The sequence below is a fragment of the Phoxinus phoxinus genome (assembly GCF_949152265.1).
Source record: "Phoxinus phoxinus genome assembly, chromosome: 10".
Classification (NCBI taxonomy): Eukaryota; Metazoa; Chordata; class Actinopteri; order Cypriniformes; family Leuciscidae; genus Phoxinus; species Phoxinus phoxinus.
Genome location: NC_136885.1, coordinates 4,232,769 through 4,249,142, shown reverse-complemented (window position 1 = coordinate 4,249,142; position 16,374 = coordinate 4,232,769). Strand labels below are relative to the sequence as shown.

Sequence of the window (16,374 nt, the reverse complement as noted above, 5' to 3'; positions counted from 1 at the left end):
ACTGCAATTTCTTACCAACTTACTGGAGAGAAAAAAGGTGAGTGGTGCTTGGATATACATAACTTGTGGTGGTTCCTGGGGTATTGCTTTATCCATTCCTAGTGCCATATTACAGAAACCTCTTAAAGGGGTGGTTGATTATAATTTCACTTTTCTAACTTTAGTTAGTGTGTAATGTTGCTGTTTGATCATAAACAACATCTGCAAAGTTACAACGCTCAAAGCAATGGGAGAGATTTGCTTTTAAAGAAATTGCTTTTTAAGGACTACAACAAACGGCTGGTAGGAACTACACAACAATCCTCCCGGGTTAGTGACATCACCAACCCTAGAATTTACATAAACCCCGCCCCCCGGAACACGATTTATAAATTATCATGACAGAATATGCTAATCAATGACTAGAAGATAACTACACAAGCTACATAAACTCATCAACTAACCATTCAGAAATGTCCTGTTGCTTCTACATGTTGTCACTTCTTCTTGAGTCTCTCCATTTTTGTCTGACTCAGGTTTGAACATAAAATGCTAAAAGTTTTTGAAATGTTCAGTGCATGTGTGTGTGAGGTAAAAGGACATGAGCTCTTGAAGCTCCGCCCCCTGTGCCGGGAGCAGCGTCTCATTTGCATTTAAAGGGATAGACACAAAAATGGTTTGCTTACCCTCAAAAAGTGACAATTTTAACATGCTATATACAATTATCTGTGGGGTATTTTGAGCTAAAACTTCACACACACACTCTGGGGACATCAGAGACTTATTTTACATCTTGTGAAAAGGGCATTATATACCACCCCTTTAATACTAAACTCCTACCTTTATAATAGCCAAGCTAATTACTGTTAGGATCTTGTCTAGGACAAAAGAAAGCAAGCATCTGTAAAATACCCGTTCCCAAGATAATGCATGCAAAAACAAGCACCACTAATATATTCCATTTCTGCGTCCGAAATAAAACAATTTCCTACTATATAGTACCGTATAAGAAATACAGAACCCCGAGAGTAGTACGTCCGAATACACAGTATTGAGGTATTGAACAGGGGGGGTGAATTTTCATTTTTGGTTGAACTATTCCTTTAATGCATGTTATGCCTATATTTAAGCTATCACTTACTTGTTCATGAGTGTGATGAAGTGTCGAATACAGGACACAGGAAGAGGTTTTGCAAAAAATGCCTTGTATGAGTCAGAGACGCACTGTATCTGTATCCGAGTCAAAGCATGAGAACATTAGGGGACTCAGTGCTGGACAATTTTGTGTGGATATTTCAGTCTCTACAAAAGCAAAGTGTCCATTATGTAAAAGGCAGTGGACTGCAATGAACTTTAAGGACCTCCTGATCAAGAAAAGACTGGAAGTGTATGAAGCATCAGCTAAAGAAGCCACACTGTGAGAATGAACAAGCTGGACTGGTACAGTATATTACTGTTTTCTAACTAATTTGATTCAGAATGCACTAACACTAGGTGCGTTTCCATTACAGATTTGCACAAAACTTTTGTGATTTTTTCTAAATGTCGACAAAAAACGATTGTGAAATGACGCCGTTTCCATTAACCGATGTTATGCGACTAAAACTAATTTTTTTCCTCTCACGATAAGTCATTCCAGAAATCATGGTGACGGGCGTTGGTAGGTTTATGTATAGGCCTATCCCAGCCACCGTACTGGCCATTATTATTAATGGAAGGAGACGTATGTGTGTTATCCAATCATTAATGGCAAGGTAAGACCCTTGAGAGCGGCACATGAGGAGTTTCTGGGTGTTTCTCCCTTATATCTGGGTCTGGATTGTGGCATTTCTTTGAGGTTTAGAATCCAGTAATTATTTTGTCCTTTACGAGTTTAATAAAGAACTGTGTCTCGTCTTCTGTCCGAACACACCGTGTAATCTACGTCAGGTGACCTGTAAATGCGCAAAAACCATTGCATTGCAAAAATTTTATTTTTCAAATAGCCTGAAAAAAAACACCTCATGCGAGCATAAAAAAAAAAAGTTTTGCGATAAATGGGAGTTTTTGCAAAATTAACAGGTTTCTTTTGGCATATTTTCAATGTGCAATTTCAATTTGCACAATTTATGGGGTAATGGAAACGCGACAACTGTTGCCTCACAGCAAGAAGGTCCCTGATCCGGACACTGAGTCAGGAGGTCTGTGTGGAGTTGCCCAACCGAAGTTGCCCATCCCTGATGGAGGTTTTTGTCATCCAGCGTCGCTGTCTGATTGCTCCTCCCCTTCCACTACACATAGAAAGCTGTGACAGTTTTGTGCACCAAGTTTCCAACATTACACACATCTTTTTCTTCGGTCAATTGAGTGCATCAATTTTAATTGGAATTTTCTTCTCTTTTACATATACAGATGAAAATCGAAAAATTGTGCAAAAGTTCATTTATTTCAGTAATTTAACTTAAAAGGTGAAACTAATATATTATATAGACTCATTACATGCAAAGGGAGATATTTCAAGCCTTAATTTCTTATAATTTTTATGATTACAGCTTATAAAAACCTTTTCACAATATTCTAATTTTGAATTTGGGGTTTTCATAATCTGTACACCATAATCATCAAAAAATAGTTTTACCTTTTAAGTTGAATTGCTGAAATAAATGAACTTTTGCATGATATTCTTGATAAACCTTTTTACAATATTCTAATTTTGAATTTGGGTTTTTCATAAGCCATAATCATCAAAATGATAACAAATAAAGGCTTGAGATATATCACTTTGCATGTAATGAGTCTATATAATATATTAGTTTCACCTTTTAAGTTGAATTACTGAAATAAATTAACTTTTGCACGATCGAGTTTCACCTGTACAAGAATTGGGATGCACCTTGAAGCATGACAGAAACCCGAGATGGTGACAGAAAGGCTAAAGTTCTTCAAGAATCTCTATTGTACGTCACACTTAATTCGTAGAAGTGAGATTCAGGAAGAAAAGAGTTTCCATTGATTAGAGTGAACCTGTGTGCCAATGAGAAGCCCTCCTCTTCACACGGCTTTGTCTTATCTGATGACAAAAGACATTTGTTCTAACAGAAACCCAATCACACCGAAGTGAACCTTCTCCACAGTGACGTCTGAAAAGGGGGTTACGAACGCCATTCTGTCTGCTGTCCACTTCACAAAGCAAAGAGATCAAAGAGAGAACACAGTTGTGGAGTAGTCCTACAAGTTCCTGGGAGTTCAAGATTAAACATAGCGGCAGAGAAAGACCATTCGTGGTTATTTAACCACAGCAGAGTTACGAGGGACTTGTATCAAATTGAATTAAATTCGTCAGGACAACTGAATGCCATTGAGGTGAAGTGTGGCTATATAATCATGAATCATTAGATGCTAAGTGAGTTGCTGACATGTGGAAAATGATCCTGACCTTAAGGTGGTTCAGTAACTCTACTACCAGTGCTGGATTTGATTAGTTCTTCATGGTATTAGGCAGAAAATGAACCACAGCAAAGTTGCTGCAAAAGAAAATCTATTTTGACAGACGGTTAACCTGAAGACATATGCTAAAATATTGCTGAATTGAATATTGATATGGAGAGCTTCAGAGGGTGCTTTATACAGAATCCTCTAAAGATATTTTGTTTTATAAATTATATCTCTATCTATTGTTTTTTATATAATTAACACTCAGCCATAACCACTATGCCACAAAATGTGACAAAATGGTGGCAAAAGTATCACTTAATCAATGAGATGATAATTAGCTGCCTATTCCCTGTGAAATAACTCCCTTTTTTAAACATTTTGTTTTTCACAACACAGGTATGTGATGTCTGAGTAAAACAAAGGACTGTTGATGCCCACAGGCCCAGAAAAGTAATATTTTTATATTTTATTTCATGCATAAATCAATGTTCAGGCTGTGAGCACAATGTCTACCAATAAAATGTGGTGTTTTAGAATAATTAAAGAAGTTAATATCTGACCTGGAGCAAGAGGTTTATTTTAAGATGGTTATTTAAAAATAAAATAAAAATCAATGAAATATAAGTGGAATTAGACCAAAATACATTTTGCTGCCAAAAGAGAGGCACACATCCAACAAAAATAGTGATTACCGAATCGAAGTGACATTTTACATCTTATAACTTCATTATATGTTTGATGTCCAGGACACATTTTAAAGTAAAAATAACCTAAAATAATCTATAAACTTGCTTAGAAGTTAAATTATTATTCTAATATAATATGCATGCCGAGCATCATACAGAATGTTGAAATTATAATATAATTATTATTAAATTATAATTAATAATACTAATTAAAATAGTTGGTAACATTTTATTTTACAGTGTCATTGTTACATGTAGTTTCTATAGTAATACTATAAATTATGCATGATTACATGCAACTGACCCTAAACCAATCCTAACCCTTTAGTACATTATTATTTTTTATTTACCTTTATTTTACCAGGAAGTCTCATTGAGATTAAAATCTCTTTTACAAGAGAGACCTATAAATAAAATGTAAATATTACGGTATATATCTGTAAATAATATTACTCAGTACTTAAATGTATAATTACACTGTAACAAGGACACCTTAAAATAAAGTGTAACCAAAATATTATTCATAGAATAATGAGGAATAATAACAATTGAATTATGATTGTCATCAGTGCAAAAATGGCTTTACATAGCAGCTTTATAAATATGACTGAATGAACCATGTCTGAAACCGTCATAAAATATTCAATATACTCACATTTGTGACTTTTTTTGACTATCGTAAACAACCTAGTTATACTACATCTACACAAGCAGCAACTGATTTGTCAGATCAAAAAACTTAAATTATAATCAATGAAGCTCTGCGATGGAAGTGCCCGTTTGAGACGGTTTGTAAAGTGCAATATACTGCAGATTCCGGCTTGCATTGTTTTTGAATCGTGGCAAAGATATGAACTACCTACCGATGTGTTTGGCAGCTTGGAGGATGTTCTTCAGCTCGCGAGTGGCCGCTGGCTGATCTTTCTTCTCCAGATGTTGAGTGAAGAACTGAACTATCTTCTGCCATGTTAGACCGTCTCGGGCAAATATTTCCTGCCGTTTCAGGCGCTTGGTCTGCACAAAGATTGACAAAGCTTTTATTAAAACAGTAAGGATATTTCAATGAACACCATTTATTAAATTAAAAAAATGATAGTCTGCCAGGACAATATTCTGAATATTCATGATATATGCGACCCTGGCCCACAAAACCAGTCACATGGGAACATTTTTTGAAATTGAGATTTACACATCATCTGAAAGCTGAATAAATAAGCTTTCCATTGATGTACGGTTTGTTAGGATAGGACAATATTTGGTCGAGATACAACTATTGTAAATCTGGAATCTGAGGGAGCAAAAATATCTAAAAATTGAGAAAATCTCCTTTAAAGTTGTGCATTTATGTTCACGATTGTGCTGCATTCACTCACAGAAATAAAGTTGTATATATTTATGATAGGAAATTTACAAAACATCTTCATGGAACATGATCTTTACTTAATATCCTAATGATTTTAGGCACTATGTAAGTGTTAATAAGACAGATGTAATAATATATGCAGTAATTCATCTCTGGTGCATTTGCATAGCCTTTTTCATGTATGATCCATGATGTACACTAACATTTAAAGGGTAAAATTTTGTATTATGCAAGATGTTTTTGAAAGAAAATCACTAGGCTGCATTTATTTGATCAAAAAATAGCAAAAACAGTAATACTGTGACATATTATTATAACTTTAAAATACTGTATTTTACTTAATATAACTTTGGACTATGGTTGTTCCTCTGGTTTAAAAGTCAGCAGCATTTAATAAAAATGTACACCATATATTTGGGGTAAATAAAAATATATATATTTGGGTAAATTTTATAGTATTAGAATCCATATTATGCCCTTTTTCAAAATCTTGATTATGTTTTTGGGCTCTACTGGAACAGGTTTTCATGCTTGAATGTTCAATAAAAACATTATTTTCCTCATATTCTCCATTGTTTAATCTCCTCTCTTCCCGGTCTGTCAGTAACGCTCTGTTTACTTCCTGTCTCTATGAAGCCCCTCCTTCTGAAAAGCACACTGTGCTCTGATTGGTGGGGGCTTCGAGTGTGTTTGGAAAATGTCCCGCCCCTTTTCATAACCGCCAGTTTCAACTCACTACTAACTAACTCAACCAGGCCCCGCCCCTTTATTCTGCATATTAATTATTTAAATGAGGAACACATTTACTTAAAGCACTGTATTCCAATTTACAATCGGCCCATCCCTATATGAGACTAGCAAAATAGAGATCATATTAATTGGGGGCTTGAAACTCTGTAAAACATTAATGAATCAAGTTCTACTTCATACAGCTGAAGGGTACAGAAAAGGGTGATTTGAATAAGCGCCTCAGTTTGTGATGTGTGCTCAATAGGTCATGTCACCGGGCCAGTGAGTAAATTAACACCACACCATTGTATCAGCACTTCAGCGGCCTCTCAAACTCAGCATTATGAGTGAGCGCTGGGAAAAACCCGCACCCTTTGCTCTCCGCCCCAAAGCCGGCAGCAGCGCCGATAAAGAAATCTGCATTTAGAGACGAGGAAAGAAGTTACACTGAACCAAGATGGCGCCTTCTGCTTCCGCAAAACCCCAACAAAAGCAAAGTCAAGAGAGATTAAAGAGAAACTGAGCAGTCAGAGCTCATATAATACACTATGAATCACACTCTCAAGGTCGGAGAAACTCGATTAAATGAAGTACAGACAGAGGACATCAGATTACAAAGAGACAAAAGCTGTTTTTAGCTATTAATTAGAGCGATATAAATCGGTAGGCTGATATTATCAGCATAAAACAGCACTTTGTAGATTTATCTGTGGCCTCAAGTCCACTTTAATCCATATATCATGGCTAATCGATTGTTAAATTTCCTAACTTTAGCTGATTATGTGCCCAGTTTTGGACATGACTACAGGAGATTGTTAAAAAAAAAAAAACTTTACACATTGCTTGTGCAGATAACATCTAAACGGCTATTTCTTACTTTTTCTGAGGCTTGTTGCCATGATGTGTTGTAGGCAGACACCAGGATATTATTATTATGCATTTTTAGGGTTGTATGAATTGTTACCTAAGGGTCCAATCTTAAAAATCCCATACGCAAGTCTCTATGGCCCTGTTTACACTTGGCATTAAGATTGGTTGATCCAGTAATATGTGACACAGCTGTTGCACCACCATTTTATGATTGGATTTCAAGGGTAGCATATCTTACAGTATTTTATTTTATTTTAGTGCAATAGCTGTATTAAGTTAACCTTATTTCACATTTTGGACCCCATTTATGCCTGTAAGAAAACATAAAAGATAAAATAATGACAGACTATTAAGACCAAAGAAGGGGTGGGCGGTGTGACCAAAAACTTTTTTCACTTTATTTTACTTATTTTTTTTATATATGCATAAAAAAATACAAACAAAGATACAAATTACAAACAATAAAATATTATAAGAATATAAGAAAGTTATACGTGAAATTAACTGCAGTAGGGAAAACCACTTTTGCAGGAAATTAATGCATAATATTAAATGAATATTAGTTCTCTTTTTCTTTTATAGTTTGAAACATTAATAACACAGATTTTATGCTGCCGTCACTTTAAGAAACAAATGCACAGATCCAATATAATGACATGCATCTAAACTTTTCTTCATAACTCTTTACTGCAATGTCCCATGAGTGTAATCATGATAGAGATAGATTCAGAATGATTCAGATTTATTTAGTGCCATGTCAGCATTCAAAGCTATTTTCCTGGCAAAAATTTAATTACAAAAATACACATATCATATAAATACAATAAAACCCAAACGTACAAAAACAGCAAGTCATATTATACAAGATATTTTCGCGATAGAGATAATAATCAAAAACAGTAATAATCTAAAAATAGCCATAGAAATGCAAATGAATGTGCACTGTAGTACAGTACGATACTAACAATCAAATGTAGTCATGTCACACAACCCTACTGTTATACATTATACTGTATGATGATCAGATAAAGGTAGCCATGGGGAGCATTAACAGACTTCTTTCATCTAAGTAAAAAACAATCTTACCATCCCTAAACTTTTCAGCAGCAGCACAAATAGAGTTAGATAGCAATGCTCAGGTTTGATACATAGGGTTAGGGCCTTGTTCAAATCTCAAACTTCTCTAAGCAATAGTCATTGAACTAACACCACTAACTAATTGTTTTAAATCCTCTGAATGAGGAATATCAGCACCTAATGTAAATATCATGAATTATTATGAGTTATCAAGTGGCTTCCCAGAACTCAAAACGCTAAAAATAAAAGCACTGAGAGCATCTAAACTTATATCACTAGCCTATACCTAAGACAGGTTTGATTGACACTGAAACTAATACAATTCATAACTATTAATAATAAACTATTATTAAACTAAGCATTCGAATTGCACTACTCTATTTTTTGCTTGATTGTTTATTTATTTTTTGGGTACATAAGTCTAAAACATTAAACAAAAATGTATTACTCACACTAACTTACAATTTATGGATATATTTATGCATGTACACTACTGTGCAAAAGTCTTAGGCAACGTAGTATTTTCACCCCAAAAAAATGGTTTTAAGCCAGTTATAATATCTTTTGCTTAACTGTGTCAGTGGGAAATATCGGTTTACATTTCCAAACATTCCTTTTGCCATTAATTGTAATAATACAGGAATATTTTTCATACAGGAGTCTGACAACAGCCGATATGATCCATACGGAGATGTAGGCCTATGCTATATGGTGAAACTTTAAAAAAAAGTTATATCGTGCAAAAGTTTTTTTTATCGTGCATTTATTTAAGTAATTCAGCTTAAAGGGTGGAACTAATATGTTATATAGACTCATTACATGTAAAGTGAGATATTTCAAGCCTTTATTTGTTGTCACTTTCATGATAATGGCTTATGAAAACCTTTTTACAATATTCTCATTTTGAATTTGGGGTTTTCATAAGCTGTACACCATAATCATCAAAAATAGTTGAATTGCTGAAATAAATGAACTTTTGCACGATATTCTCATTTTTCGAGTTTGACCTGTATTCAATTCAACTTTGGCTAAGCCCCGCCCCCCTTATTTAATGTTGCTACGTCCGTCAACTTCCTCTGGGCTCTGGTTTGGTATCAACATGGCTTATGCTGTGACGGCTCTTCCTGCTGAAATTTTATCAAACTTTTATAAAGCAGCAAATAAAGTGTCCGATAGAAGTAGGCAAAAGCGGCTGCAATATGCGTTCGAAGGCTTTATTCAAGACATACCGGTGACACGCAAGCAACACAAGGCATCCAAATAGAGGCAAAAGCATAACGGTCACAGTCAAAACATGAACCACCGCATATCCTAATGGAGACGGAGGCTGGGACTAACAATATCAGGAGCAACACTGTTCATGCAAAGCTGGGTAGCTCTCTATTCACTTCTATAATCGTTATTAAAGCAAACGGACTACGCGAGTATAACGTTGTATTTATTAGCAGCGTGTGCTAGCGTATCAACAATTAGTGTAGCGAACCGAAATCATAACCTAAAACTGTCTAACTAGTATAACTTCACAGTAAGGTTAAAAGCTAAATGTATCTTAGAGCACAAAAGTGTGTTTGTTGATCTTGAGGGGTTTCGCTGACTGAGGACGTCCACACAGTTTAATCCAAAGACGACACTTGTCAGGATTTGACTTCGGTTTTGGGAAGGGAAAAAAACTGACACCCCCCTCCAACCTCTCTGGGAAACGCGTATCTGTGTTACAAACGCCCCAGGCACAACGTTTAACCATATTTCTGATAAAACTACGACGTAATAGCCTGCCGAGACCAAAAATATGAGACGCCTGTGTTAAAGTCACTGGAGCGCCGTGAAAAAGTGTCGGACCGCTGTGGAGCTCGTTCTCGGCTGCGCTGTGATTGGTCAATCTACATTCTAGGGCGTGGCTTAGGCAAAGGCGAATTAAAGAATGTACTAAAAAGAAAATCCAATACATGTAGTAGTTTTGGCACTTAATTGTGATTGGATGGGCCGCATTTTACACATGCATATGATCACAGCAGTTGATTTCTATTTTAAAGCACACACACACACAGATAGTTGCTATCTACTCAAGTTAAGCACGGCAAAATAACTCAAAATGAAGCAAGGTTTGAGTTGGATTCATGTTGTCTTACCTTCAGATCATACAGGTCGTGTGTTGAGTCGTCCTGCTTGCTGACGGTGGAGAAGGAGCGCAGGGCTCCAGTGAGCCGAGGGGGAGCCATGGTCACGCCGCAGGACCTGTTCATGCGCGACACATGATCAATGTGAATACAGACGGGCCCTAATGTGTCTTTAATAGAGCAGACAGTGAAGATCAGGGCTGTCCTGGAGGGCCACTGTCCTGCAGAGTTTAGCTCCAACCTGACTAAACATTCGCTAATTCTGCGTTCACGCCATGTCGTAGTTCTCGTATTCTCGAGATGATCATGTCCTCAGACTGGGAATTATGCATTTCGATCAATGCCTAAATTAATCTGCAGGGGTCACGTGATACACGTCGAAGCGGTCAGAAAATTCCCATCTTACAAGCTGTAAATACGAGCATGTAAACTTACTCCACTATCCTATACACGGAAACTAATACAATTCAAAACTATTTTTAGCATTAGAATTGCACTACTGTCAGAATTATTTTTATCTATTTTTGCTTTATTATTCCTTCATTTTATGGGTACATAAATCTAAAACATTACACAAAAAATACAAAAAATATAAATTCTATTATATATTTATGCATGTATTTTCACCCAAAAAATGGTTTTAAGCCAGTTATTGATATCTTTTGCTGTAGTGTGTCAGTACGAAAATATAATTTAATTTCCAAACATTCATTTTGCCATTAATTGTAATAATACAGTAATATTATTTGACACGGAAACTAATACAATTCAAAACTATTTTTAGCATTAGAATTGCACTACTGTCAGAATTATTATTGTTTTTATCTATTTTTTGCTTTATTATTAAGAATATATTAGTAATATTAGAACATGGTGTAAACGCCACCTCGAGCAAGACCTTGAGTATCTGGTCCAGGTGTGTTGGAGCTGAAGTCAACAGGACCTTTGCTCGCATACTCTCATATGCGCATACTTAATAGTCGAAAACTAGAAATAGTGTGTCCCAAATTATAGTTTGTTGAAATAAGTATTCCAACTTTTTATCTACTTTTACCCGGTTATAGTCTGAAGTGCAGATCCGTGTACACAGTGGGTGATTCTCAACACTCAAACTGATGTTTCCTCGCTCCAGCCCGTGACACAAACAAACTCAGCCGTCTTGAGTGACATCTCAATTCTCTAATTACACCGCGAGGAGTGAGGAAGCTTCGCGAGGAGTCATGACTCATGAGCGAGGATACACAGTATGTAGCCTATGTACTTTTTCTTCAGAAAAACAGTACTTCTACAGCACAGTATTAGGCTAATTGGGACGCAGCAAGTGGCCCTCCAGGAGCAGGACTGCACACCCCTGGGATAGATCATAGGCATTCATTTCAATAAGGATGCATAACACCTGACACAAAATAACAACAGATGACTGAGAGGAAAAAAACTTTAAAAGTGCTTTGAAATTAATTAAATAGATGGCCAAAATCCAAATCATACTGCTTTTTAATAAAAATAACCAACAAGATCACCTAATATCTATTACACTAAAGTTTGAAAAACACAAAATGTCACAATACGTTTTGTCGTTTGTATCTAACGTAGTGTTTTATCATTTAAAACCTTTCTTTCTTTTTTTTACAGTAAGTTATATGTTTAAAACTTAACCAACCTTAATTGTGAAATGACCTGCTTCAAAAGTGTGTTTGTATATTAACAAATGAAGAGTCTAAGTCCTCTCTGGACCCCTGTGTGTGTATAAACACACTACAAACTGACTTAAAACTGAACGTGTTATGATGTTAATATAAATATGTAACGTTACATGATATTTTAACTACATCCTTACAGGATGTCTATGGTAATCTAATGGCGAAAACAGAGTGATTACAACGACTTAATTATGTTAATAGCTCATTAAACACGACTTCACCACCCTTTCAGCGTCTATAAACTAAACAACGTGTTATTTCGGTCAATCCTGACTTGAACAGAGCTGACAGCACGAGTCATGTAACACAGCTAACGTCTCTTATTCGTGTTCACATCAGTGTATTTAAAAGCCTCGGCACGACAAAATCATTGTTAGGTGATATGAAAATGAATGTGACTGACCACTAATAGATTAAAATCTTCACAGCAGTGAAGATGATCAGGTGAAGTGGACTCTCTCGGCTGGTCCCGTCAAAACAGCGTCAAACCGGCGTACATGAGGCTAGTGTAGGGAGCAGTGCATTGTGGGAATTGTAGTTTTCTAAGGATACTACGCGCTTGCTTTCTATAGTCCAACATTAGTCAGTGGACTACAACATCCAATATACAGACAAATGCGGAAGTAGTAAGGCAGCAAGAATCAATACTTGATAAACTGATGCCTCAGTAGTAAATTCTTGCTTATTCACAATGAGTCACAAGAAGATAATATTCATATATAATTTGTCTGAATGTGATTAATAATAGACAATATTTGTATTTGACAAAGTATATTAATATGAATAGACTTACTCTTCAGTAGCCTATTTGTACAAGTTTTGTTGACCAGAATTTTACAAAATGTTGGAAAATATATATTTTTGTGGAAATCCTGATAAATGTTTTCAGGACACTTTGAGGCATAGAAATGTCTAAGTAGCTTTATATGCAATATAAATATTTTGTTACACTTTTGATTCTCTGCCACTTGATAAATTTAATGCATCCTTTATTACAGTTTTTCTCGATTGTTTACACACATTTTCTGAAAGCATGCCTCATATTCTCAGAACTCTACACACAAATCAAAAAACACACACACAATGGGCAAAACCACTCAATTCTCCTGCAAAATAAAACTTTACATTCAAAACAATGTTATTTCTTCTCAAAATCGTATTTTGTTTTCAAATGACACACATATGAATAGACATTTATAAGAACCAGTTGAACACTGATGTGCTCAGTGTAAAACACTTCTTCTCCATTCATCATAATGACTTAAGCCTTTTTTTGTTCAGTGTTAAACTTACTACAGACAGTACATACATAAGTGTGTTGTAAAATATTTGAGAATATTGTTTTTATACTCAGAATACACAAATACACGGTAACAAATATATTTTATTTTTCCCACAAAAACAATGCACATCCCAACCAACACAAAGTTGTACATACAGTTGTTCTACATACAAAACAACAGAAGAATTTACTGTATACAGTATACAGTAAAAAAAAAAAAAAATCCAATGTTGGCATCCATTGCTCCACTGAAGAGCTCCTGTTGCCCTTTTATGCTAAAGCTCTGATTGCTAATTATAAAGTGTTTGATCATGTGATGAGTCAGTGTGCATATCTGAATGGCAGTGTGTTTCTTGTGAAAACAAGAGATTTTTTGCATGAAAATTGTGCCAAATTGTGTGTAGTGTTTTGAAAAAGTGTGTTTTAGACCTGCAATTTGAGTGTAAAGCAGGAATTGTGGTTGTAGTTTAGCAGAATTGGTTCAGGGGGTCGGTGAATGAGTTACATGTTGTGGTCATTGTGTCTCAAGTACCAGTATTTGTGTGTAAACAATTGAGAAAAACTTTAATAAAACTTTTAGTGGGGATAGACTTACAGAAAAAAAGGTACGCAAGCTGTCACTGTGGCTGTACCCTTCTTAAAAGGTGCACTTTTGTACCTAAAAGGTACATATGCATGCCTAAAAGGTACATTTTTGCACCTAAAAGGTACATATGCGTGCCTAAAAGAGACAAAAGTGTACCTTTTAAAAAGGGTACAGCCCCAGTGACAGCTTGCATACCTTTTTTTCTGAGAGTGGATTTGGGCTTAAATAATGATAAGCTAATCAAACGTTTGCCATTACTTTAATTTATGTGATTTTTACTATAATTTAATTCGGCATATTCTTGTTTTCCCGTGCTAGACAGAGTTGTGGCAGACAATGGTCCAATCAGTTGGTCATATACCATGATACTAAATTATTATTTATATTCCTGTTTTTACCAAGTGATACTGATAATGTTTAGTGCTCATAATGATGTAAATGTGCAGGCAAATTATATGGTATTTAGTGCTTGGTTTTCAGCGCACATATTCTGCAAGGCTTAATAAATTGATTAAATAAATATTAAACAGTGGCTATGGACTCCTACCGGGACTTTAGTAATAGGCTACATGATGTCTAAAGGACTGTCAGTGTTATATTTTCCTCTATATTTTCCATGAAAGCAGTGCTGAAATGCCCAAGGCTGTTGAAAGAGGTTGATATCTCAGTAGACCCGCGCTGAATGGTGTCATTGTGGATACAGCAGTGCGTAACACTAACCTGATTTAAACAGCAGAGAGGTGCACCCTGACTTAACCATGGGCAAAGTCATTTACTGTGGTGTTAAATAAATCCCCGTGCAGATCTGTAGGAACACAGCCCAGCAGTTATTTAGCACTCGATAGTCAAAGGTTATCCGCTTTTGTAGATGATCATCCACCCACAACTGTGCTGTACGACACCTCAATTAATGACAATTTATTCCTCTTATTGTTCTCTTTTTGTTTCTGGTGTGAATATATATATATATATATATATATATATATATATATATAGAGAGAGAGAGAGAGAGAGAGAGAGAGAGAGAGAGAGAGAGAGAGAGAGAGAGAGAGAGAGAGAGAGAGAGAGCACACGAGATATGAACTAGCACATGCAATGTAGGAATTCAATTTGGTCTATTATACAGGTTAACAATCATTATATTTGACCACAGACTGCCACGACAGACAAATCACATTAAACATGTTCAGAGATCTGTTTAACAAATGGGTTTGAATGAAATGCTGCAGATTCCACACAGGCACACAACATATGATTAAAGCAACAAATCATGATGGAAATTACTTGAATTATTTTAGAGTGCTATGTAAATACCACAGTATGTGTGACCCTGGATCACAATCACATGTCGCACGTAACGTATACGGTTTGTATAGTGTAGCAAAAAATAGAAAACAACGCTACTTTATATTAAAGGGGTGGTTGATTATGATTTCACTTTTCTAACTTTAGTTAGTGTGTAATGTTTCTGTTTGATCATAAACAACATCTGCAAAGTTACAACGCTCAAAATTCAAAGCAAAGGGAGATATTTGCTTACAGAAATAGTTTTTTAAGGACTACAACAAACGGCTGGCAGGAACTACACCACATTCCTCCCGGGTTAGTGACATCACAAACCCTAAAATTTACATAAACCCCGCCCTCTGAACACGATTTATAGATTATCATGACAGAATATGCTAATCAATGACTAGAAGATAGTTAACTCCACATCAGCTGCATAAATTTATCAACTAACCATTCAGAAATGTCATGTTGCTTCTACATGTTGTCACTTCTTCTTGAGTCTCTCCATCATTGTCTGACTCCGGTTTGAACATAAAAGGCTAAAAGTTTTTGAAATGTTCAGTGCATGTGTGTGTGAAGGAAAAGGACACGAGCTGTTGAAGCTCCGCCCCCTGTGCCGGGAGCAGCAGCTCATTTGCATTTAAAGGGACAGACACACAAAAAGGTGCGTTTTTGCTCACCCTCAAAAAGTGACGAATTTAACATGCTATATAAAAATATCTGTTAAGTGTTTTGAGCTAAAACTTCACATGCACACTCTGGGGACATCAGAGACGTATTTTACATCTTGTGAAAAGGGCATTATACCACCCCTTTAATAAAGAAATGTATATTAATAAAATGACTGCAACCCAAATGTGAGACATTCAAACTGACCTTTCAGATAGTTACAACTTCCTCAGGTCTCGATCGCTATCAACACCACTGTGTCTGTTCATTTTTAACTATCTTTGATTATTTTCAATCCTACAGCAGCATAGGGTGTTTAAAGTATTAACCCTGGTTTTTAAATCCTTACATAATCTTGCACCAGTCTATCTTGCTGGGTTAGTGCATTCACATTACTCTTCGTGACCACTCAGATCGGGACATTTAGGATTGTTGTCCATCCCTAGATCACGATTGAAACACCGTGGTGATCGAGCTTTTCCCATCGCTGGTCCAACACTCTGGAACAAGCTCCCAGTAGCCATCCGAACAGCACCATCTCTTTTTGTTTTTAAATCTATTCTATTTTCTTGCACAGATGTTGTTAGTCTAAAATATTTTTTAATCATAAAC

At 35.8% G+C, this 16,374-nt stretch overlaps 1 protein-coding gene across 1 annotated transcript in view; it reads right to left on the bottom strand.

The window, feature by feature from the left end:
• The window catches only part of ascc3 (activating signal cointegrator 1 complex subunit 3), a 264,538-nt gene extending 252,103 nt beyond the window's left edge, over nucleotides 1-12,435 (bottom strand). The window contains exons 1-3 of the mRNA XM_079626050.1: nucleotides 12,339-12,435; nucleotides 10,248-10,353; nucleotides 4,943-5,093 (exon numbers count right to left, since the gene is read on the bottom strand). Coding sequence (XP_079482176.1) covers nucleotides 4,943-5,093; nucleotides 10,248-10,337 — 241 coding nt within the window. The 5' untranslated portion in view covers nucleotides 10,338-10,353; nucleotides 12,339-12,435. The remainder of the gene's footprint in view (nucleotides 1-4,942; nucleotides 5,094-10,247; nucleotides 10,354-12,338) is intronic.
• Nucleotides 12,436-16,374: the final 3,939 nt, after the last annotated feature.